The sequence below is a fragment of the Lonchura striata genome, chromosome 18, assembly GCF_050655825.1.
Source record: "Lonchura striata isolate lonStrDom1 chromosome 18, ASM5065582v1, whole genome shotgun sequence".
In the NCBI taxonomy this organism is placed as follows: Eukaryota; Metazoa; Chordata; class Aves; order Passeriformes; family Estrildidae; genus Lonchura; species Lonchura striata.
This window is the reverse complement of record NC_140720.1, coordinates 12,473,938-12,499,036: the sequence shown is the minus strand read 5'-3', so window position 1 is coordinate 12,499,036 and position 25,099 is coordinate 12,473,938. Positions and strand designations below refer to the sequence as shown.

Here is a 25,099-nt window from a genome sequence, read left to right as displayed (position 1 = left end):
GACCTCGTTGCTGGTGTGCAGAGGAGCAGGGCCCGGAGCAGGTGCCCTGGATGGCTCCAGGCTGCCATCCCCTGGCCCTGGGGCCTGGAGCAGAGGGCCGGCTCAGCTGCTGCCCCGGGAGCTCCCTGAGACTGACAGGAGCCTGATGGGGCCGTGGAGCGGCACCCCCAGCTCCCCTCACCAGGAATAATGCTGTGGGCTTCCTGCCAAGGATCCTAAAGGAACTTGGTCTCAGGTGACAAAGCCCAAGCTGAGGAGAAAGCTGATGCCACCTGTGCTGTCAGAGCAACAGCCTGAGGGGGAAGGCACAGCCACCATCCCGCTGATGTCCTGGGCTCAGTGTCCTTTGCCTGAGGCCCCACAGTGACTGTACCTGCCTGGGACACGGCTTTCCTGAGCTCTCCAGAGGGCCAGGGGGGTCAAGGTGCAGGCAGGGCTGGGTCTCCACAACCATCATGTCAGAGCCACCAGCCCTGTCAGGGCTTCTCCTGCAGCTCTGACACTCCTGGGGCTCCTGAGGGACCTCTGCTGTACAGCCCTAGAGCCTTCCCTAAATGAGGGATGGGAAAGCACAGCCTGAGCAAAGGGACATGGATGGCCCCGGCAGCACTGCTGGACCTCAGAACAAACCCTGCCTCTGCCTTCATCCTCACCAGACAGGGACTCCAGGATGGCAACTCCACTTCCAGAGTTACACCCCTTCCTCTCTTTTCCATTTGCTGGTTAAAATGAGAGGGCCCCACACACCCCAAGGAGCCCTGACTGACTGCTGGAAGTACCTGGGCAGCTGCTGTGTTGCCCACAGGACAGCACATCCCAGCAGGGAATGGCCATGGCACTGGGCTGGCACAGGGCCATTGCAGGGGCTCCAAAGGGGAGCACTCTGGATTCAGGCTCTGGGCAGGGAGAGCACACTCGGGCCCCATTCTGACATTTAACCTTTCAGCTGGCCGTGGAGCTGGGCTGCAGTGAGTCTCTCTGGGGTAAGAATAGCAGCTGCTGCCTTGGGCCACAGCACACGTGTCCAGCTCCTCCAGGGCAGCACGTTGCCCTGCCACCCAGAAGGCAGCCTACCCGCCCAGGAATGTCTTCAGGCGCTATTAGTGGAAGCAGATCATCCCCACAAACAGGCACGACCCCACACAGGAGTCTCAGGAGAGTGGGGCTATTTTGGGCTTTTGACATTGAGCACGAAAGGAGACACGTGAGGGGCTGATCCTCCTGCCATGGGCCTCCTCCAAAGCTCCTTTCAGCCTTGTCCCCTCCTCCAGCCATGGCTCTTGTGGAGGCTGAGGGGCAGTTTGGTGTGGCCTTGGAGCACAGGAGAGGACAGAGGGAGCTGTGAGTTTGCTGGGGTGCAGGGCCAGCCCTCAGTGCCATCAGCAGTGCCCAGCAGTGCCCCGGGCAGGTCCTGCCTGAGGGTGTGTAGCTGTCCCTGAGATCAGGGCACGGGGCCTCCTGCTTTTTTCTCAGCCACACCCATGAGTGTGAGATGGCTACCAGAGGGTGTATGCAAGAGAAACAGCAGAAAGCTGGAGGAAGAAGCAGACATTTTTACAAAAAATCTAAAGTAGGCTATAGTACGTCAGAGCAGACACAGTCACACCCACAATGAGTGAGGTGCTTCTTCAGTGACATGCAAGTAATTCCCCATTGGTATCCTTTGGGACAGTGCATTTGGACAAATTATCAAAGAAACTCTCCTGGTGTCTCATGTGATAGTAGGGCTCATTGACTTCTCACTGGTCTGCATCAAGGAATTCTGCAAAATGTGACAGCTTCAGAAAGGGACATAGCTACAATGGTGGGAGCAATTTCATGCGCTGATATTGCTGAAAGGATTTCCAAATTAACTTCATAGCCCTCAGCTACCCCTAACCTGTTTGATTCAGTGGGTACACAGAGCCCCATGGCCTTTGAGGTTTCTGGGAAAATCCTCCAAAGCTGAGTGCTCTCTCTTTCAATGTGGTGAGGAGGTGTGTTGGAGCCATGTGGTGAGCAAGAGCTGGGCACAAAGGGACAATCCTGATAGTCCTTCCAGTATGTGGCCACAGGCAGGCTTAGCTGTTTGCCCACTCAAGAGAAACTGGCAGCAGCTGAGGAAATCTAGGGTGAGGGAAATGGCACAAGGGAGGGACACTATGGGTGTCTTGTAACTGTGCTCTTTGTGGCTGGAATCGTCTCTGTCAAGGAACTGTCAGTCCTCCACACTGCAGTGCACTGCAGCTTCTGATGACTCTCTCAGGGATTGATGTTTATGGTTTTGAGGGCCAACAATGCAAACAAGAGTAAGAAAAGGAAAAAGCAAAAGGACTCTCTCTTGACTCTCCCATGGGAAAAAGGCTGTGCTGAAACAACAATGGGAGAAGCATCAGGAGGATGTGAAGGCAGGAGCTGGACAAAGAGCTGCTGGAGACAGGAGAGAGCACAGGCTGGATTTTCAGGAGCCTCCACAGCAATGGCCAGCCTGTGAGATTGCAGATCCTCAATCCAGCACTGGCACCAGTTTCTCCCTTGTCACAGAGAGAAAAAGTAAGGAAACTTCTTCTGCAATGCAATTTCTAGAGGAAAACAAAACCCCAAGAAGAACAAAACCACTGGCCATAGTGTGTATGCAGAGGAATCTACTACAGTCTTTATTCACTAGACACTGAGGTGGGTACAAAGGCTCATGGCAGAAGGAAAGTGACCTAGAGGTTCACATTTTGTGCAGCCCTCAGGTCACTTTTGTGCCTTGTGACATTCTCACTCTTCCTCTTCTATCCTCCCATGGAACTCCCGGCTCTTGGCTCGGAGCTTGTTGACCTGTGACTCTGCAATGTCAGCCCGCTCCTCGGCTTCCTCCAGCTCGTGCTGGATCTTGCGGAACTTGGAGAGGTTGACATTGGACAGCTCCTCCTGTGTGGAGAAAGGGAGTCAGTGGTGAGGAGCCCAGGGCAGGGTCTTCGTTCCTCTTGCACCTTGGCTTTGCTCAGCCGAAGCTTTTCCCTTGGGGAAAATCACCATCTCATTTATTCCACTGCTCAAATGTTACCCTCACACGTAACTCCTCATCCTTGCCTGTGAGGAAGATTCATTGTAGAAGGAACATAATGTGATTTAGACATAATTCTGCCTTGGAATGTGGGAAGGAAGCAATATAGACAACTTGAAATTTAATTTTTTTTTTTTAGTGCAGAATCAAACAATCAATTTCATCTGCAGATCCTTAAGTGGGGTTAGGAATTTATGAGAGACAACAATTACAAGAGGGCTCCTCTCATAAATTGCCTTAACAGAACCAGAAGCCCTACTCTGTGCTGGACTGTTGCCACAATGAAGAAGCCATACTCAGACAATCATAAATTCAGGGGCTGTAGGACTTCCCTCAGGACATCTCTGACTGCTGCAAGCCTAGAAACAGGCAAAGGTTCCTTGTACAATTATAAAAGCATAAAACAAAGCGGTTTGGGAGGGCAATTCCAACACCTTCCATATCTGCTATCAACACTCTAAAACTAAGTTTTTTTTCAAAAACTTTTAACACATTGTATTACTGATATCAGTTATAAGACTCCTTACAGGTTGCTTTGTGTTTCTAATGCAAAAAATGCTAGGTGCTTTTCCCCTCCTCAATAATCTTCTTAAAGGCTCGTTGGCACATCTAATCTATGATCCTTTCAAAGAATTTGAAGAACTACACTACTGATGAGTGGCATCTTCAGACTTTCTTCTATCTGTATCCCCAATGGCCAAAATGCACTCTCCAGGAAAGGGGTTCTTGCAAAGCACTCAGATACTCACAGCCTCCTCAGATTGTCTCTTGTAGGATTTCACTTTCATTTGCAGCTTGTCCACCAGATCCTGCAGCCTGAGGACATTCTTCCTGTCTTCCTCAGACTAGAGTGTTTCACAAACAGGAAAGAGATTCAGTTCCTGGTTCTGCATCACATGACATTAACAATTCCCCTTGGGGACAGTGTGTGCAAGATGTGACTCACTGTGGGAAAGCCCTGTGAGAGCAGAGTTCCTGCCTTACCTGGTAGGTGAGTTCCTTCACCCTCCGCTCGTACTTGCGCACGCCCTTCACGGCTTCAGCGCTGCGCTTCTGCTCAGCATCAACCTCCCCTTCCAGCTCCCGCACCTGCAAGGACAAGCCCATCCCTGCAGCTTCCCTGGCAATGTCTCTCCAAGGACACGCTCACTCAGGCACAGCCCCAGCCCTACACACCCTGGCCTCCAGCTTCTGGATCTGTTTCTTCCCTCCCTTCAGTGCCAACTGCTCAGCCTCATCCAGACGGTGCTGCAGGTCCTTCACCGTCTGGTCCAGGTTCTTCTTCATCCTCTCCAGGTGGGCACTGGTGTCCTGCTCCTTCTTCAGCTCTTCTGCCATCATGGCCGCCTGATCAGAGCAAAGGGTCAAAGCCATTTTAGGAATGGAGATATTTTGGGGAGAGTACATTCATTGTCAGCAATGCCAGGAGTGTCCAACTCACATCAGTGATGGCCTTCTTGGCCTTCTCCTCAGCATTGCGGGCTTCCTGGATGGTATCCTCCATTTCACCCTGGATCTGGGCAATGTCCGTTTCCAGCTTCTTCTTGGTATTGATCAGGCTGGTGTTCTGTGCAATGGGAAGGACATGGCAAGAGTTGAATTCTACAACCCGCCATAAGAACCCTCTACCAGAACAAAGACATTCCCCTTCCAGCTTCCAATTCTTACACTGAATAATTTTTACAATGGTTGTTTACAAAATGTCAGGCGTAGGCTTGGGAAACGGATGCAAAGCACGCCTTTCCTTGGGGACAGCAGCAGAGAGACCTTTCTAGTGCTGCTGGTTCTCTGGTAAATTCCAGCCCTCTGTGTTTGCTCAGTGTCAACACAGGTCCTTGCTCCCTGCCCTGACCTGGCTATGGAGGAGCTGGACACGCTCACTGGCATCCAGGAGCTCCTGCTCAGCCACTTTCCTCGACCGCTCCGTCTGCTCCAGGGCTGCCCGGAGCTCCTCAATTTCAGCCTGCAGCAGGTTTGCTCTACGCTCCACCATGGCCACCTGCTCCTTCAGGTCATCCTTTGATCTGAGAGCATCATCCAGATGGATCTGTGTGTCCTGCAAAGATAGAGAAAAGAAATTAGTAGGTGTCGGTCGCTTGAGTAGGATGTCAGTGATCTTATTTTTCTCTTTTCTGTTGCTTTGCTGAATGGACCTTGAGCACAGCCTGCGTGTTTCTCAGGTTCTTCTGTGCCTCTGCAGCCACACGGTTGGCATGGCTCAGCTGGATCTCCATTTCATTCAGGTCTCCCTCCATCTTCTTCTTCAGCCTCAGGGCTTCATTCCTGCTCCTGATCTCAGCATCCAAGCTGCTCTGCAAGGACTCCACAACTCGGATGTGGTTCCTCTTCATCTGGTCAATCTCCTCATCTTTCTCTGCTATCTTCCTGTCAATCTCAGCCTTCACCTGGTTGAGCTCAAGCTGCAGGCGCAGGATCTTCCCCTCCTCATGTTCCAGGGAGGCCTGGAGAAGTGGACACACACATTGATAACACCAATAAAACTACTGCTTCCTTTTACAGAATTGCAAAATATTTTGTGATATCTCAGCCATCTGCACACCCCAGCCAGAAGAGAGGACAACCCAGGCCTTTTCAGCACTATTTCCTCATATCTTTACTGCAGACACCAGTGGTCATGTACCTCAGCTTCCTCCAGAGCAGCCTGAATTTCAGATTTCTCCTGCTCTATCTGCTTCTTGACTTTCTCCAGCTCATGAATTGCCTTTCCTCCCTCCGCAATCTGCTCCGTGAGGTCGGAAATCTCCTCTGTGGGAACAAAGGTCAATGGCATGGTCAGGCTCTGAGCAGAATGGGAAGGGCCCTGTCCCACCAAGGTGACAGACATCTCTGCAGACCTGCAAGCACAGACCCATGGCCAATGGAGGTGATGGCTGATAGTGAGAAAGGCCAGGGAGGAGCAGAGGGACTTACGCTGCAAGTTCTTGTTCTCCCGCTTCATTGTTTCCAGGTGGTCCAAGGACTCCTCATAGGCATTCTTCATCTTGAACAGCTCCGTGCTGAGAGAGCGCGACTCCTTCTGCGAGGCCTCCAGCTCAGCCTGCGTTTCCTCATACTTCTGCTTCCATTCTGCCAGGATCTGAAGAGAAACAGGGTGTGAGTAGGGCTGTGGCCATCACGGGTTCATGCTCTGGCCAGGAATGCTGGTGCTGGAAGCCAAAAGACCTTGTCAAAGTTCTTCTGCTTCTTATCCAGAGCAGCACAGGCAGCATTGGATTTCTCCACATCAATCATCAGATCCTCCACTTCATTCTGCAGCCTCTGCTTTGTCTTTTCCAGGGAGGCACATTTGGCATTGACAGCCTCAACCTGTTCCTCTGCATCCTGCAGGCGCTGTGCGAGCTTCTTTCTGGAAGGCAAGGTCATCTCGCATGTTTACTGGGTATCAATGTGTGCTTTTTACTATATTGTGCCTAATCATTTTGCAGTTTGCAGTCACACAGTGTTAAGGGCTAGATTTATGCTGTACTTAGGATTTGCCTTTACTATAGCAGTAAATATATTATAGGATAAAATTTCTCACTTTGTATTTCTCTTCCCGAAATCATATCCATGACTTATTCCTCATAATACTGTGATGTCTTCCTTGCAATATCACCTTTGAATTTTAAGTCTTATTTTTCTGTATTTTCTATCACCACGTACTTGGCCTCCTCGAGCTCCTCCGTGCGCTGAATCGCGTCCGTCTCGTATTTGGTTCTCCACTGGGCCACTTCGCTGTTGGCCTTGGACAGGGCTCGCTGCAGCTCCCCCTTGGCCTCCTGCTCCTCCTCATATTGTTCCCGGAGCAAGTCACAGTCGTGGCGAGCGGACTGCAGGGCGTGGGCCAGGGCGTTCTTGGCCTGGGGGGGCAATTGGGTTGGGACAATTAATTTCCTGTGAGACAGTAAAATGTTAACTTGATGAAAATTGTTGAAAATTCTTTGATTGTGACATTTAAAGTCAGACTGAGAAAAAATTACATACTCATTCCATGTTTCGAGAATCTAGAATGCCTTCTCAGGTGAGATGATGGGTAAATTCTAAATGACAGCTATACTCTGCAAATCATTGAATCTTTTAAAATATGTTTTAAAGTTTCAGCTGCCACTGTGAAATAATAGAGTAAGATGTGCGGTTTCTTTTTAGATATATCTCAATCATTTTTCATATGTCATCATAAATTGATTAAAGACCTAAATTGTTTTCCATGTCTCAGTATCACACTTGGGGAGATGTCTTCCTCAGCTTTTCACACCAGAGAGGGAGGAGGTAAAATTTCTCACCTTGCTTGATAGCTCAAAAATTAAAATGATATATCTAACATTCTGATTTTATGTGAGAATAGGAAATATCTATAAAGAAAAAAGATTCCAAATCCAAAATCAACTCCCTACAGGAAATAACTTTACCTTTATTTCTTCCTCTAAATGTCTCTTTAGTTCCTCAATCTGTTGAGTGAATGCCTGTTTGCTTCTGGATAACTGGGATATCAAACCATCTTTTTCTTCCACCTGACGTGAATATTCACCTAAGAAAGTTTCCGGAGAGTTTGCCATTTTAAATCAATATTAAGTCAGTATTTCTTTTAAGCACAGTATACCAGCTAACAGAGAATAGATCAATTTAAATAAAGTATCAATCTTTTTTCCCATTATCACTGACTACAGGTTGTTCCATTCCAGAGGGGTATAGGGTGTATTACCTGACTCTGTCTGCAGACGAGCTCTTTGAGCATTGAGGTCATTGATCATGCGCTGATGCTCCTCATCCTTGCTCTTAATCTCACTCAGTTGATCTTCCAGTGTGCGGCACATCTTCTCCAGGTTTGCCTGTGCATCAAAGTCATATAAGAAAAGAGGACTACCACTAAGTTCTAGCATTCTGTCCTCAAGGTGAAAACAAAAATGCAACAGGATGTGGTAGCATAATACAATCAGAATCAAAATCATGTATTAGGGCATGTATAATAGGACAGTAACGTGACAGAAAAGCTGCACCTTGGCTTTGGAGACGGACTCCATGTTGCTAGCCAAGTCGTCAATCTCCATCTTCAGCTCACTCTTCTCCTTCTCCAGCTTCTGCTTCACGCGTTGCAGGTTGTCGATCTGCTCGCCCAGCTCAGCTGTGCTGTCCGCGTGCTTCTTGCGCAGGGCGGCAGCCGTGGCTTCGTGCTGCAGCGTGGCCTCTTCCAGGTCACGGCGCATCTTCTGGAATTCTGCCTCACGCTTCTTGTTCATCTCCACCTGAGCTGCTGTGGCCCCTCCAGCTTCTTCCAGGCGCTCGCTGATCTCCTCCAGCTCCCTGGACAGGTCAGCGCGATGCTTCTCTGCTTTGGCACGAGAGGTTCGCTCTGCCTCAATTTCCTCCTCCAGCTCCTCAATACGGGCCTGCAGAACACCAGGGACCCTTCACACCCGTGCCCTCCTCCTGCCTGAGCTGAGCCTGAGCAAGGCAGGGGAAGGAACAGAGACTTGCCTGCAGCTCCTTGATCTTCTTCTGAAGTTGCACACCCAGGGCTTGTTCATCCTCAATGTTGCTCTGGATCTGGCTGATTTCAAAGTCTTTCCTTTGGGCCAAGTGAACCATGTTAGAGCTCAAAGCAAAGAGACAAGTGCTCCAGCCCAGCACTCAGGTGCCCCAGAGCCACACTTACTTCTTCAGTTTCTCATCCAGCTGCTGCTTATCATTCTCCAAATCCATGATGCTGTCCTGGGCCAGCTTCAGGTCTCCTTCCAGCTTCCTCTTAGCTCTCTCCAGGTCCACACGCAATTTCTTCTCTTGCTCCAGAGACCCTTCCAGCTAAACACAACAAGACCATCAGGGCTCTGCCAGCCAGGTCAGGCTCCATACCTGTCCTGTTCCTGCTCTGTGTGTGCTTACATCATCCACTTGCTGTTCCAGCTTGGTCTTGGCCTTGCTCAGAGTATTGACTTTGTCTTCCTCTGCCTGCAGGTCATCCAGGGTCTGCTGATGGGCCTCTTGGAGGGCTTTCTTCTCTTTTGTCAGCTTGGCAATGGTCTCGTCCAAGGCTGCCATCTCCTCAGTCAGGTTTTTCACCTTTGAGAAGAAAGAAGCAAGTCCAGACAGACAATGGTGCTTAAAACTTTCTAACAAGACAAGTCTTTCCAGAGTGTGAGTGACAGGTTCTACCTCATACCTTGTTTTCGGTGGCGTGTTTTTCCTTCTCCACCTTGGCCAGTGTTAGCTCAAGGTCATCAATATCTTTCTTCAGCTCTGAACACTCATCCTCCAGCTTCCTCTTCTTGGCTGTCAGCTCAGCATTAATTTCTTCTTCATCCTCAGCCCTTTCCGTCAACTCCTTAATTTTGGCTTCCAGCTGGATTTTGTTTTTGATGAGCTGGTCACACCTTTCCTCAGCATCAGCCAAGCTATCTGCTTCCTGGTGGGTAGACAGAAATTAGTAGATTCTAATGTGTTTAACTTTCTCTGTTCTGACTGTTTTATGACTGAGTAGCATCTGAACCTGACCTCCAACTCCAGCAACAGAAAGTTCTTAACTGCTAATTACCAAGAAAAGAGTGGATAGCTTTTCCTGCACCTGCATTTGCAAATATCGCTTTCTAGTGTTGTTTGCATTTTACCACAAAAAATAATTAATTATTCTACCTAGTGTCAAGGATCTACATATGACTCCATCCACTGAAGACGGGAGCACTGGCTCGCAATTGAAACTCTCTGTATCTTTGCACTGTCTGTCAGACTGCCTACCACATCTCTTCCAGAAATTTTTTCCTCACCTTCATGTACATATGATGGATAATTTCCTAAATTAATGACTTTTGGGCTTCTATAGTCTGATCTTCTGTTCATAAAGAACAGCCCAAATGTATATACTTATTCTCTGATTGATAAATTAAGGTGATAAACTCACAGCCTGCACTTGGAGCTGCAGGTCATTTTTTTCCTGCACCAGTTTCACCATTTTCTCCTCAAGCTCTTTCCGCTTTGCTTCAGACTTTGCAAGCTCCTCCTTGGTTTTCTCAAACTCCTGTTTCATATTGGCCATCTCCTTCTCAGACTCTGCACTCTTCAGCAAGGGCTTGATCTTGAAGAACAGCTTCATCCATGGCCAGTGTTTGACATTCATGAATGCACGAATGTTGTACTGGATGCAGAAGATGGATTCCCTGAGGCGTAATTAAAAAGTACAATGAATATTCTCAGTCTGTTGAGTGTCTTCACTTTCCCATGAGAAAAATGAGTCTGTAACAGAAGAAGAGGAAGGTGTACCTCCGCTCCACCATTCTCTGGTACTCCACCCTCATCAAGAAGCCTCTGCACCTGGCCTGGGTGCGGGTGATGAGCTGTGCCAACTTCTCATCCCTCATCTCCTCCAGGAGTCCCAGCAGCCCAGCTTTGAAGAACACCTTGAGAGAGGCAATGTTGCAGCACATCACTATCAAGTAGAGAGAGCAAAGCCCAGGCAGGCAGTGAATGGGGGGTTTGTACCTTGGTGTGTCCAAATTTGTACTGGGTGTGGTCCACATCGATTGACCCAAGGAGCTTCTCAGAAGCCTTCTTGCTATCGATGAACTGTCCCTCAGGGATGGCACTGGCATTAAGCACCTTGTATCTGTGGAATCAGAAGAAGATGAGGCTAATTTTTTCCAACCAACACACAGTAGCCACTAAGCCCCATCAACTGTTTTTGAAAACAGAGCAGTCTAAATGGAGCCATGAATGAACCAACATTGCTTCCAATGATGCTGACAAGCGCAGAGCTCTCACCTCTGTTTGAAGTCAGCATAGAGGACTCTGCTGGGGAACCCTTTCCTGCAAATCCTGATCCCTTCCAGCACGCCGTTACAGCGCAGCTGGTGCAGCACCAGCTCGTGCTCCATGGCACCTGGCAATGCAGAGCACAAATGAGTGGCCCAGAGTGCAGTGCAGAGGGGAATGGATGTATCAGAGCAAGGATCTTTCTGCTTGGGGCTCTTACCAGGTGTTTTAGTCTCATTGGGGATGATACAGCGCACAAAATGGGGGTGAGTGCTCCGCAGATTGGTCATCAGCTTGTTGAGATTCTCCTAGAGGAACCAGTTACGAGTGTGAGTTTCCTTGTATCGAGTGTTTGATGCACCAAGGCCAGGTAATGATTTTTCAACTTCTCAAGCTGGGTTTTGCAGCATTTATATAAAGCCACAGAAATCAAAACATTTTTTCTATTTGAAGATACTGAGCAACAGACTGAAATACTACAGTGCTGCTATTGGTTCAGTTAAAACTTATATAAAATTTCACACATTCTCAAAAAATAAATTACCTAGTTTTTTCACATTCTGCCTTCAGAAGTCAACCTACCTTAATTTTTAAAAAATATGGATATATTGCAATGAGATATATATCACCCTAGAAATTATTTTCAAGCTCCCCATAGAAATGAAGGAATACTAATATTACCATTCTAATATATGTCTGACCTAAAGACATAAAAAATATGAAGATCTGAATGATATCTGCTAATTAAAAAAAAAAAGAAAATAAAGAAAACCACCACAAATTAAATTTCCATGATTTTTGAAGACTAAATGCTTATTTTTGGACATATTTGCCATGTTAAAATTGATGCTGGAAAACCTGATGTGGAATTTCCAAAGAAATTTACCCCCTTTACAGTAATATACAATAGCTCTTTCAAATTGAATATTAGCTCATCCCCTTTCTTCAAATTTCAGAGATAACAGAGACAGTACTATACCCGGAAAAGAGCTGAGACAGTCTGGAAGGAAGAACCCTTCTTCTTTCCTCCCTTCTTGCCACCACCAGTCTCTGTGAATGGAATAAAGGAAAAAAAAAATTAAATTAACACAAAACAACTTTAAATGTTTTGTGTTTATGGCTTTAATTCTGTTACAATCATCCCACACTTTTCTTAAAACTGACCTGCATCTGCTCCACCATAGTTGGCAAAGAGTAAAGCCAAGGTCTTCACAGATGATTTCTGGTACAGCCCAATGACAGTTTCATTCAGAGGGTCCTTGTTCTTCTCCAGCCAGCCAGAGATGTTGTAGTCCACTGTGCCAGCGTAGTGCACCAGGGAAAAGTGAGCCTCAGCCTTGCCTTTGGCAGGTTTGGGCTTCTGGAAGTTGTTGGACTTGCCCAGGTGCTGGTCATAGAGCTTGTTCTTGAAAGAGGTGTCAGTTGCCTTGGGGAACATGCACTCCTCTTCCAGGATGGAGAAAATGCCCATGGGCTGGGAGAGATTATAACAGACAAGAGGGAGAAACAGGTTAGAAAGGAGACATCTCTTGGTTGGAAAGTTGCTGAAGTCAGAAAAGGAAGCTGTTCACATAGGGACTTTAAGACAGAGAAAATCAACTAAGGCTCAACTTTTTTCAGTGCTGTTGTTTCATTCAAAATTATGAAAATGCCTTTGCTGATGAAATTATGATAGATATGACAATGTAAAATACTGTTCTCTCCATAAAACCTGTTTACTGATAAGTACTTAGATAACATGACCACCTTTTTCACTTCATTTTGTAATTTGGCAATGAATTCTCTCACCAAAAGTCCTGGTATCTGAGTAATGATCTCCAAAAACTCTAATACCCTGTTTCCACTTTCATAAAGCATATATTTGAAGAGGCCAAAATATTCTCATATACTTCTTAGCTGTTTCTCTTGCCAAGCATCAAACACCCAATTTATATTCAACTTGAACAGGAAGGATACCTTCTCAATGAGCTCAATGCAGGCAGCCAGGTCCATCCCAAAATCAATGAATGTCCATTCAATTCCCTCCTTCTTGTACTCCTCCTGCTCCAGCACGAACATGTGGTGGTTGAAGAACTGTTGCAGTTTCTCATTGGTGAAGTTGATGCACAGCTGCTCAAAGCTGTTGTACTGCAAGACATAAAAAGACATACAATGCTTTCAAGGATCAGCACTATACAAGGGTGTTTTCTTGTACAATCCTAATTCACCATGTTTTATACTTTAAGTACAAGTCCCCTGTATTGTTTTCCTTTGCTATCTCTCTAGGATAGGCTTTGTATTTAGACAAGAGAGGTTTCTAATTTAGAATAATTAGAAAATTATCTTTCTATTCTATTGTTTTTTCAGGATTAAAAACATGATTCCAAAAGCCGTATGATGAAGTTTAAGGAGACAGTCACTTCTATGAAATATATTTCAAATTTCTTAATTATAGTTCTATAAAAATGTTAGGAAAACTGTGCTACTTACATCAAAGATCTCAAAGCCAGCAATGTCCAGGACACCAATGAAGTACTGCCTGGGCTGCTTTGTGTCCAGCTGCTGGTTGATGCGAACAACCATCCACAGGAACATCTTCTCATAGACAGCCTTTGCCAGGGCACCCACTGAATTGTTCACCTAAAGCATAGAGAAAGCTTTGGAGATTACTATACATGGCAGAGGAGAATCTATGGAAACCATCACAGCATGCTCCACATGACCATATTTTTTCTACCTGCTGCACAGTTTGGCCCTTGGTCACGTATTCATTCCCCACTTTGACGCGGGGGTAGCAGAGGGCCTTGAGCAGGTCTGCTGAGTTCAGACCCATCAGGTAGGCAGCCTTGTCAGCAACTATCACCAGAAAAGACAGAAGAGTAGATATTTAAAATTCCTAAAAGTCAGTGCTTGACTGTCCCAATTGTGTTGTCCACAAGGTTGCACAGCAGTATCTGTCAAAGCTAAAAAGCTAGTTTCTCTTTTTGTGTTCAGAACTCAGAGTCCATAACTCTTTCTGAGCTTCAATTTCTGCAAACATTCTTCAAGAGAGCTCATTGTCTTTATCGTCTTTCAGATGACAGTATGGAACTTCAAACTTTCTAGTCATATAGGAGGAGGATTTTTCACTCAGAAAGATGGAGGTATGGACTGTCCGTCCAGCTGTGCAATGATTAATGAAGTACACATCTCATGTCAGCGTTCTCTCCAGTAGGTGAGTGTGAAGAGGAGCACAGCCTTCTGTCTTGTTAGGCCTGAGCCATTTCACTGCTCCATACTACAGCAGAGCTTGCAAGGTGTATTTCAGCTTAAGTATGATTAGCAATGTTACAGCAATTGACACGAAAGTCTCCTGGCTTCCTGTTGGTGTACATTGGACCTCTTATATAGTAGTTACAGAGGAAAAAGTACAGATATCATTGAATGAGACAAATGCCTCAACTGGCATCTAGTCATGGAGTAACTACTGTTATTCTTAGTTTATACATTTAAAGCCTGAAATCTGTGTAAGTCCTTATGTAATAAAGACTATCTCCTTTGGAAAGCTTGTTCTCTGCTGATACCTTCTGTGCCATCAGGCTCTGCCTGCTCCTCTCGTTGTTTCTGCTTGAACTTCAAGTTCCCATAGTGCATGACAGCCCCTGTCAGCTTGTAGATGGCTGTTTTCTCATCAGCACTGAAGCCCAGGATGTCAATGGCACTCTGGGAAAAGAAACACAATGTATATATACCAGGCTCAAGTCTACCAGATGGCAATTTGGTAAAGTTACTCACATCTGTGGCCATCAGCTCCTCCTGGTCATCAATGCTGGGAACTGTGATCTCACCTTGACTCACAAAGTGGAAATCATAAGGGTTGGTAGTAATGAGGAGCATGTCTGAAAGCAGCAGAAGGAGAAAAACAAGCTTAATTTAGTTTCCAGATAGCACAATAACACAGATAACTATTGCTCAGTGATCTTCCTTCAAAAAAAGTTGGTGATCTTTCCTACCAATTAGCTCTGGCTTCTTGTTGGACATGATCTGATAAAAGATGTGGTAGCTCCTTTCCGCCTTGAGCTGGAAAGTGACTCTGGACTTCTCCAGCAGATCTGGAAAGTAGGACACAGTCAAGCACAAGAAGTGGGGAAGGCAGGAGGGAAGGGAGATCGAGCCAGAAGGGTCTTACATGTTTCAATGTCAGCAGAAGCCAGTTTGCCTGTGGCACCAAAATGGATTCTGATGAATTTACCCTGAAAGCAGCAGGAAAGTCAATTGAGACTTATTTTATCAACCTGGATAGCAAGAATATTCAAATTGGTGTTGACAGTTGTCCCAAGCAACAACTCACAAAGCGTGAGGAGTTGTCGTTCCTCACGGTCTTGGCGTTTCCAAAGGCCTCCAGCAGTGGGTTGGCGCTGATGATTTGATCCTCAAGCGTTCCCTGCAGGGTGATAATTATTGCTAGTTATCCTTTCCAAAAATCATGTCAAGAATAATGGAAAGCAACATGTATCTACTAATTTACCTGCATTTTGCCTGATGCATGTTCCTCCTTCTTCTTCTCTCCACTGGCTGCAATTGTTGCAAAGTACTGGATGACACGCTTGGTGTTCACAGTCTTCCCGGCCCCGGATTCTCCGCTGCCCAAGCCAAGAGAGAAGCAGAGGGTGCGTGGTGAGGCAGGAGGGGCCCTGGCACCGGGCAGCCCCGCAGGGACCCGCGCAGGGGGTGTACGTACGTGATCAGGATGGACTGGTTCTCCCGATCTGTGAAGAGACAGAGGTAAGAAACAGAGATAAGAAATTCAAGAACTAGGAGAAAAATAAGAAGTGAAGCTTCCAGAGGAGTGAGGAACAGAAAATAGAAAAAAGTGCCCAAGGAATTCTAGTAGGTACTTTTGATTCTGGTCAGTGGTACTGCAGCTCTTAGCAACTGGTTCTATAAAGGAATCACTGCAGAGAAACTTCAGTAATCTTATGCCTGTCCTGACATTGTCTTTCCATCAAGCTATTTATTTTTCTTTTAATCGGCAAGTACAGCTTATGAAAATATTGAGGTTATAATTGTTTTGTATGTAAATTCTTCTGAAGCTAAAAGTCTCTAAAATAATCTTATCAAAATTTGGAGGCCTCACTAATTACAGAAACATCTGACCAACATCTTTCATCCTTTTTCACCTCTATTTTTTTAATCCCTTTATATACAGAAATTATGCCTTCTTTAGATTATATATCAACAAGACTCATTTTTTATTTTTCTATTCTGAATGTATTTCCCAGAGTCTAAGAAAAGAACAGGAGGACAAGTTCTAAAATTCTGCACACCTTTAATTTCAATGCATATATAAGGAAGAGAAAATGAAGGGCGAAAAGAAGAGGGAAAAGTAGAAAGAAATTTTTTGAAGTCACTCAATTTCAATCCCAAAAGCTTTATTTTTTCTTTGATATTGTTTTATGAAGCTTACTTTTCACTATACAATGCAATTGATTTATACATGCAGCTACAGATCAGTGCACAAGCTCCAGAGATCATTAAAAGCTGCATGTAATTTAGATCACATGGCCATCCTCTATGTAATAAAATTCATTTGCATATTAAATGCCCCAGGTGAGGTTTACATACCTCTTTAAGGTAAAGCATTCTGTTTTATTTGTCAGCACTGATGCTTGAAAATTTAAATCGATATTATGCACATCATTTATAGGGTATGTATCATTTAACTGTAACCTGTACTCTCTGTCTGACACTAATTTAGTGATTAAGATGGATAAGTCCATCCATAAATATAAATTCCATTATAGTCATAAGGTCTAACCCACAAAATAGGTTATTTCTTTCCAGTGGATTCGCACCCACTAGGTTATGTCCAGGTCTTTAGAGATTCTAATGAGAACACTGACACTCAGCTCTCACAGACCATTGGAGTTAAGTGAATTAATCCTCTATTAATTTCACACACACAAATTTTTTTGAGCATGGCATGGTATTTCCAGAGAATACCCTGAATTTCCCTCTACAGATAGACAATTTCAAGAGCAGCTCAAAGAAAACCAGGTACTCACCAGTCAGCATGGACTGATAGGCGTTGTCAGAGATGGAGAAGATGTGTGGAGGGGCCTCCTGGCGCTTCTTGCCTCGGTAGGCCAACACCACCTCGGGGTTATACACCGGCAGCCACTTGTAGGGGTTGACGGTGACGCAGAAGAGACCCGAGTAGGTCTGTGAGGAAGGGACACAGCACTCAGGCTTCCCCTGAGCCTGGCCCAGCAGCTCCTGAGGCTGCCCAGAGGAAGCTGCTGCTGCCACTTACGTAGATCATCCAGGCTGCGTAACGCTCTTTGAGGTTGTACAGCACGGCGGGTTCGTGGAGGTGGGTCATCATGGCCATGTCCTCGATTTTGTCATACTTGGGAGGGTTCATGGAGAAGACTTGGTCTTCCTTCACAGTCAGGGTCTGCCAAGGAAACAAAAGATCCACATGTATCACCTAAAAGCTCAAAGTGGGAATCAAATATTGTCTTTCATCTTTGTTTTTGACTCACCTCTCCCCCTTCAGTCTTGACAGTGACTTTGCCCAGTTCCCTGCTCTGGATTGTCCCTTTCACAAAGGATTCTTTGGGATGAGCCACAAAGACTGATGACTTGGCATCAAAAGGTTTGTTCTGAGCTGCAATTCTCTCCTTTTCTGATTTTCGGAGATAAGGAGCCGCCTCCCCAAAAACAGCCATCTCAGCGTCTCCAGAGGCCATGTCTGTCCTCTAATGAAAGCTTGTCAGCAGATGTATCTTGTGAAGAATAAAATGTTACTGGTCATCAAGAAGAATAATACAATTAATACCAATAAGAAAGCTCTTTGATGTTTAGCAAATAAATTCCTAGTTAGTCTCCAAAATTAACTCTTAGGAAGAAACCATTTAAATCCACTTCGATTTGAAGATAAAAATATCCTTTTCTCTTACCCAGGAGTAAGCCTTAGACTTCTACAACATGTAGATCTTGTAACAGTAAATAGAACTTCTTAATATTGAGTACAATTTGGTAAGTCACCCTGAATTCTGACAAGGTTTGAGTTTTTCACATAAAATAATCTACAGTCATAGAAAAATCACTCTCTGTTCTGGTTCTTAATTATGAGCAATGAGTCTTCAAGAGAGTACTTTCTTGCTGAAAGGATTACCTTTTCTGTTAAAAATGTAAAATTACTTCATTTTTTAGATCCTCCCTATTTCCAACTATCTAGCCTAAGCAAGTTCAGCTGGAATATAAAAGGATTTATGAAGAGAAATTGTGCAGCTCTTTAAAGGTCCTATCCTAGAAAATAGATTAGGAATGGATTATTCAGTGTATTACCTTTGGGTAACAGCTTGTATCCTGGAATATGGCCAGCCCTGTAAAATAGGAATGGCAGTTGTTTCTTATTGCTGAACACAATTCCATAAAATACTGTAGATTGAAAATACAGGCATGCATCAAAATTACACTGAAAACTTTTGTTCACATGGGCACTCCCTCATGGAAATAGTTGCTAGAGACAGAAGAAATGAAACAGGATATCGCAAGGACATTTTTCTCTTTCTTCAGGCTCATGAAATGCATGCACTTACCTGGAAGCCTTCTGCGGAGACAGGGTAGACTTGTCTCTGGCAGATTTTATAGTGTCTCGTCTGAAGATGATGCAGATGGTCCCCCTTTCTTCGGTCAAAACATTTCTGGCAAACCTTTTTTGGAGAAGCATTGTCTGTCAAACTAAGGGCATAATTGTCACTTGATTTGAATGATATTATTAGAACATTTTTATATCTTACTGACTACGTGAATACATCTATAAATAATTTGTCAAGAGTGTTAAGGAGAGAATCTAGACTACTCAAGGCACTTAGAGAACTTGCATGGTTCTATTGCTGCCTTTCTCAGTGATGTGCTCCTTGACCCATGGTAGTTTCCTTGGTATGTTTATACCACAACTTTTCAGCCATGTAATGGTGATGACAACGCCTATGATGCTTTAAGAACATATGCATTGGGAGGAACAGCGAAAATATGTCAAAAACTAGAAAATAATGTTGGGAGGCAGTTTTCAGTGGTATTTTCTAAAAAGCAGGAAGTAAAATTCTTTTATAGTTGAGTTTTCTGTATATGACACTCTCAATAGCTGAAATTATTTTACATAAAGTGAGCTGGGAGCCTGATCCCAAGTAATGGGAGACTCTACTTTGATATGGAGCTCTTGAATAGATTCCTGAGCTGACTGTTGAGGAATCAAATGTTGCAAATGAGTTAAGGTTGCTTGAAGTATCACCATGAAAGGCATTAGTGAAAGAGGGTTCAGTATAAATTTGCAAAAGCACAATAAAGTTTGATGTTAAGGTTTGCTTTATTACTTGCTACAAAGATCAAGAAGAATCTACTAAGAATTCCTTTAGAATGATTTGCATAACAACTGGGGATGCAAAGGGTAAGGGTAAAAAGCATAAGAAAAATCATCCTGTTGAGTTATGAGGTTCACAGAGGGCCCCTTGACTTCCAAACTCCTGACAGAGTCTAGGTGCAGTTGGATCTAATCATAATACGAGACCTGGTCAAAGTTTGTGTGTAAGGGTTTTAGCAGGACTTAATCATTGGATAATTTGACATTCAAAAAGTGATTCAAATGGATTTACTATAATTGCAACAGTGACTTAATTATAGATCCCAAATAGCAACATTAACACTATACTTGCCTCAGAGTGCTTAAATGAATTCACACATGCACAAACGCAGACACAAGAGTGTGTGTATAAATGTTCAAGGGTTACACCTGTTAAAAGTTCCTTCTGAGTTCAGTGAAGTTTTCACTTCAAATGCCTTGGAATTTCTCAGTGGGCAAGAGCTGAGCCTCAGGGACTGGAGGATATTGCTCTGTGAATCAGCTTTTGGGGAATTTTTTGAAAACCAGCCTTCAATTTTTCACAAACTTGAGAGTTCATGAGTTTTGAGAGGCACCTCACTTAGAGGGAGGTATTGGTTGCTGCCAGTATGAGTAATTCAGTTCTGAGGAACGTATACTGACCATAGCACTGTTTGCCTTTTTTGGTTGAACAGCAGACTCATACTGAACAGACAGCACTCAGGAAAGATGAAAACTGGGAAGCTGAGTTCTTTCTAGCTCTTGCCATGTCCAGCACTGAAGTCCTGTGTTAAAATTTCTCCATGTCCATGCTGTTCAGAGAATTCGGGTTCCTCAAATTTCTTGCTTCAGGCCCTTCACCAAGTATCTCCTCATTTCTCAGCAGCTGTCCTTTCAGGACAGAAATACCAACTGCAAATAAAGAAGGGGCTAAGACTGCTCAAGCAATTCATGTAACACCCAAAGGAGACTACAGCTGTTCCATACAGTATGGGCAGATGTTATTTTGGGTTCTAGTACTCACTGCCAGTGAGTGGTTGTAGAAATCACTAATTAGGAATGAGCTACTATCTGGGTAAGACACCAGGACTTTCACTATGTTCTTCCTCCTTGTAAAACTTAATTTCATTCCCTCCATTAGCAAGATTATTAAAACATTCTCAATTTCATTTTATTTGGGATGATTGTTTATTTTCTCTTGTAACTTAAACAATTCTGTTGCAGAGTGAAATATAATTACTGTGGTGTTTCCTTCCTGATAAAAGAATTCTCTTTACAACTGGGCAGAGCTTAGGGTGCAGTGGAGAGGGCAGGTGGTTGGCTTTGCTGAGTTCTCCTCCAGGGAGTGAAGTGATATCATGTTTAGGGAAGTCCACCTCCTTCTTCTCTGAAAGGGTTGTCAAGCCCTGGAACAGGCTGCCCAGAGTGGGAGTGGACTGTCCATCCCTGGAGAGATTTAAAAGATGTGTGGGGATATGGTTTAGTGGTAGACTTGGCAGTGCTGGGGTAATGGTGAAACATAATGATTTTAGAGATCTTTTCCAACCCAAATGGAGTCCTCATGACACTATCACATTGTGGAGAGTACAGGGCAGCAGGAGGAGCAATTGTTCTGATTTCTTTTCCTGTTTTTATTTCTGCAGTCACGTTAGGATACTTAACACACCACCTTCATCTCTTTTATTTTCCCTGTGTCTGCTAAACTGTTTGGCATTGTGTCAAGAATACTGAATGGCAGTCATTGCCAAGTCCTCCCCTTAGTTATCAGCTAGGATTTGCAGGAATCTTTCAAAAAAAAAAGGATATAATTTCAATATAGATTTCCTGAATTCACTTCTATTGGGAAATGAGTATTTAGTACCAGTGTCCTTATAGTCTACTAAGAGAGGGGAAAAAATAGTATTTTGTTCAGTGCCTTGATTCTACATTAAAAAACATTTATGGCAATGTGAGACCTAGCTGTTAGAATATCACTTTCTGGTCTAATGTTTTTTTCTTGACAGACTCTGTAATTCTTACATAGTGGGATACTATGCCTCCAAAATAAGTGGCAACGTTTGAATTCTAGAATCAGGGCATTTACATACAGCACTTTTGAGGTAAAAAATGCATCACCATCTCCTCAAAACAGCAGAGACTGAGATAGTGACAGTGGCAGATACAAAAGTCATGTACTTTAGAACTATACTTACAAGTCTTCTAGAAAGAACAACGGTGTAGGAAGGAGTCTGAATTACTTGCTCATTATTTTCCCCCACTGCTAAAAAAAGAAAAAAAGGGGATCTTAAATCCTTGCAGGATTTTGGGTTTGCAAGTGCTGCTGTCTGCCCTGCTATCATTAAAGTAGGGCCTGCCTAAGAGAAGTCAGTTTTCTCTGCAGCATGTCATGGTCAGTCTGACAGGGAATGCTCAGCCCCTGCTGCAGCAGCTTTTCTGCTGCTCTCTGTGTAAGATGAGAGCTCCCAGGAATGTTAGCAGAAGGCAAGCAGAAATGTCAGAGCACTGCTCTGCAGCAGCACCGCTCACCCCTGTACTTCTGCTCAGATATGACTGGACACTGAGCCCTGGACAGGGTAAGAGCACATTTTCCATATTAAAAGGTTGGTTTTCAATTCAGTGTTGCTCCATCAATGTTCATGCTTTCAATGTTGAAGCATGCTCAGTGTTATGAGCAGAACATGTTCAGTCTGTAATTTTGATGTGACATCTGGTTAGGAAATTTGCCATTGAACAAATTTATTATTTCTAATAAATATGGCTGAAGGAATAGGCTGAAGGAGTTGCTAGAAGCAATACATGATTTCCGAGGAAAAACTACTGAGGACCATAACTGGTAAGACTTAAAAGCTGCAGGTAAAGAATAGGCCACCCATTCTTTACCGTGGCAAGTGTGAAGAAATTTTCCTAATTTCTGTGTCTAAGTGTGAGAACCTGTGAAGATAAGATGAGTGTCACATACTGGCCATAGAGGGGCTGTGGTGGCCTTGCTGTCCCTTCTGCTCTGGTCAGAAATTAATTTCTGTAGATCTTAATGTGATTTATCTCCACTGTATGTCAACTAAAGTCAATGCACCTGTCCTAGGAGGAACTTTAATTATAAATTTGTTTCCAAGTAGGTTCCCACAGAGCGGTATTCTTGGAAGTCTTGGAGTGAGTTTAAGCTGAACATGAGAGGCAAATGAACTGAATAACTGAACATGAGAGGCAAGTAAATCCATAATCTGGGATTAGAGGATGGGTAGTTTCAAGAGCAGGCCACTCATGTGCTGCAATTCACACTCCTTCTGTTTCCACAGACACATCAATGGAAGAGGTCTGGGCAGTAGATCCCATCCAAGGAGGTGATGCTTGGGATGCCCTTTCCATCCCCTGCCAAGCAGCTGAGGAGCTCTTATTACAGAGCAGGTGAGTGGGTTGGGCAACCTGGCAGACAGGAAGAGGTAATTGAAGCAGCAAGTAACTATGAGAGCAGGAAGGAAGGGGAAGGAAAAGGAAATAATGAAGGAGCATGGTATTAACCCCTGTAGGAAACTCTATCATAACCCAAAATAAAATGTCCTTGCGAGATCAAAGGTTCGTGTACCCAACTTCCTGTCTTTGAAAGTGATGCTCAGGAAGGATCATCAGCATAGAATAGCACTACTACACAGCTCTCCTACCTCCAGTAATTTGTATTTATGGAATCCCTAAGCAGAATGCAGTGTCTAAGTGCTTTACAGCTCATGAAGGAATTTTAACTGACGAATTTCCCAAAGCCTTTTTGAACTCATAAACTGTTCCCTCAGCATAGGTCACGTTACTGTGATCCTTTACAGACCAAGGCCAGCCCAGAGAAGGGAGATCACCTTGCTGGTGTGCAGAGGAGCAGGGCCCGGAGCAGGTGCCCTGGATGGCTCCAGGCTGCCATCCCCTGGCCCTGGGGCCTGGAGCAGAGGGCCGGCTCAGCTGCTGCCCCGGGAGCTCCCTGAGACTGACAGGAGCCTGATGGGGCCGTGGAGCGGCACCCCCAGCTCCCCTCACCAGGAATAATGCTGTGGGCTTCCTGCCAAGGATCCTAAAGGAACTTGGTCTCAGGTGACAAGGCCAAGCTGAGGAGAAAGCTGATGCCACCTGTGCTGTCAGAGCAACAGCCTGAGGGGGAAGGCACAGCCACCATCCCGCTGATGTCCTGGGCTCAGTGTCCTTTGCCTGAGGCCCCACAGTGACTGTACCTGCCTGGGACACGGCTTTCCTGAGCTCTGCAGAGGGCCGGGGGAGTCAAGGTGCAGGCAGGGCTGGGTCTTCACACCATCATGTCAGAGCCACCAGCCCTGTCAGGGCTTCTCCTGCAGCTCTGACACTCCTGGGGCTCCTGAGGGACCTCTGCTGTACAGCCCTAGAGCCTTCCCTAAATGAGGGATGGGAAAGCACAGCCTGAGCAAAGGGACATGGATGGCCCCTGCAGCACTGCTGGACCTCAGAACAAACCCTGCCTCTGCCTTCATCCTCACCAGACAGGGACTCCAGGATGGCAACTCCACTTCCAGAGTTAGACCCCTTCCTCTCTTTTCCATTTGCTGGTTAAAATGAGAGGGCCCCACACACCCCAAGGAGCCCTGAGTGAGTGCTGGAAGTACCTGGGCAGCTGCTGTGTTGCCCACGGGACAGCACATCCCAGCAGGGAATGGCCATGGCACTGGGCTGGCACAGGGCCATTGCAGGGGCTCCAAAGGGGAGCACTCTGGATTCAGGCTCTGGGCAGGGAGAGCACACTCGGGCCCCATTCTGACATTTAACCTTTCAGCTGGCCGTGGAGCTGGGCTGCAGTGAGTCTCTCTGGGGTAAGAATAGCAGCTGCTGCCTTGGGCCACAGCACACGTGTCCAACTCCTCCAGGGCAGCACGTTGCCCTGCCACCCAGAAGGCAGCCTACCCGCCCAGGAATGTCTTCAGGCGCTATTAGTGGAAGCAGATCATCCCCACAAACAGGCACGACCCCACACAGGAGTCTCAGGAGAGTGGGGCTATTTTGGGCTTTTGACATTGAGCACGAAATGAGACACGTGAGGGGCTGATCCTCCTGCCATGGGCCTCCTCCAAAGCTCCTTTCAGCCTTGTCCCCTCCTCCAGCCATGGCTCTTGTGGAGGCTGAGGGGCAGTTTGGTGTGGCCTTGGAGCACAGGAGAGGACAGAGGGAGCTGTGAGCTTGCTGGGGGGCAGGGCCAGCCCTCAGTGCCATCAGCAGTGCCCAGCTGTGCCCCGGGCAGGTCCTGCCTGAGGGTGTGCACCCATCCCTGTGTCTGTGAAGTTAATGCTTTTACCAGGCATTGCAGCCAACAGGGATACTCACAGATTTTTTGTGCCATCTGGACTCTACCCAGACCCACTTGAAGCTTTGGAGATATGCCCAGGTGGGACTGCTCCCAAGAGGAGCAGCTGGCTTCTAGGTGGGCTTGGGCAGGCAAAGGTTCATGCCATGAGGCCCTGGCTGTAGTGACAGAACAATGCACACGGTGAGGCAAGGAGAAAGACTGCAGGGAATGAGGAGGGAAGAAGAAGGTTGGGAGTCTGCTACGTAGCCCTTGGGAAAAGTTGTGCAGTATCTTGAGAAGGGAGTACTAGTCTGACATCTCTGCAAGGCCTTGGGTGGCTTTCTGAAGGTCTGGGATCGAAAGCTGAGGTCTACTCCTAAAGAACCATCTCCCATTTCTCTCCACAGACAACACCAACAGATTCTGCTCATCACTGCTGGTCAGTGACACTGGAATCAGGCTGGACTTCCAGCAAAAGCTGGTGTGCTGGTGAGGCTGCACTTGGGAGCCAGGTAAGGTGAGAGCCCTTGGGATATTGCTGTTATGAGTGTAAAAAACAAATAGCAGAGTGGTCAGTTTCAACCTACCTTCAGTGTTGAGACTGTTGACAGAACCATAAATGGTGTTTCGGGTTTGTGAGAATCAGCATCACAAACAAGAGTAGGAAAAGGAAAAAGCAAAAGGACTC

The 25,099-nt window shown here is 45.6% G+C and overlaps 1 protein-coding gene and 1 long non-coding RNA gene across 5 annotated transcripts in view; one reads left to right on the top strand and one right to left on the bottom strand.

Moving 5' to 3' along the window:
- LOC110474916 (uncharacterized) overlaps positions 1-25,099 on the top strand; it is a 49,892-nt gene that overhangs the window by 2,791 nt on the left and 22,002 nt on the right. For all 4 annotated transcript variants that reach the window (XR_014949271.1, XR_014949270.1, XR_014949269.1 and 1 more), the window contains exons 4-9: positions 13,830-13,967; positions 15,325-15,517; positions 17,292-17,390; positions 22,238-22,325; positions 22,418-22,526; positions 24,819-24,923. This is a non-coding gene — a long non-coding RNA (uncharacterized LOC110474916). The remainder of the gene's footprint in view (positions 1-13,829; positions 13,968-15,324; positions 15,518-17,291; positions 17,391-22,237; positions 22,326-22,417; positions 22,527-24,818; positions 24,924-25,099) is intronic.
- LOC110474898 (myosin heavy chain, skeletal muscle, adult) lies at positions 2,605-18,413 on the bottom strand. Its single transcript, XM_077787327.2, has 40 exons — positions 18,340-18,413; positions 18,086-18,123; positions 17,278-17,520; positions 17,046-17,189; positions 16,798-16,954; positions 15,474-15,501; positions 15,261-15,375; positions 15,084-15,176; positions 14,922-14,985; positions 14,746-14,844; positions 14,528-14,631; positions 14,317-14,455; positions 13,491-13,609; positions 13,244-13,393; positions 12,731-12,901; positions 11,939-12,248; positions 11,754-11,824; positions 10,995-11,082; positions 10,784-10,901; positions 10,505-10,628; positions 10,286-10,422; positions 9,927-10,182; positions 9,192-9,434; positions 8,915-9,091; positions 8,688-8,833; positions 8,510-8,600; positions 8,032-8,421; positions 7,737-7,863; positions 7,444-7,562; positions 6,698-6,894; positions 6,218-6,401; positions 5,966-6,131; positions 5,676-5,800; positions 5,188-5,496; positions 4,887-5,090; positions 4,476-4,601; positions 4,211-4,381; positions 4,019-4,123; positions 3,784-3,879; positions 2,605-2,898 (listed from the first exon to the last, which is right to left on the bottom strand). Exons 3-40 carry the CDS (start codon positions 17,482-17,484, stop codon positions 2,746-2,748), a joined length of 5,823 nt encoding a protein of 1,940 aa, XP_077643453.1. The 5' UTR covers positions 17,485-17,520; positions 18,086-18,123; positions 18,340-18,413; the 3' UTR covers positions 2,605-2,745.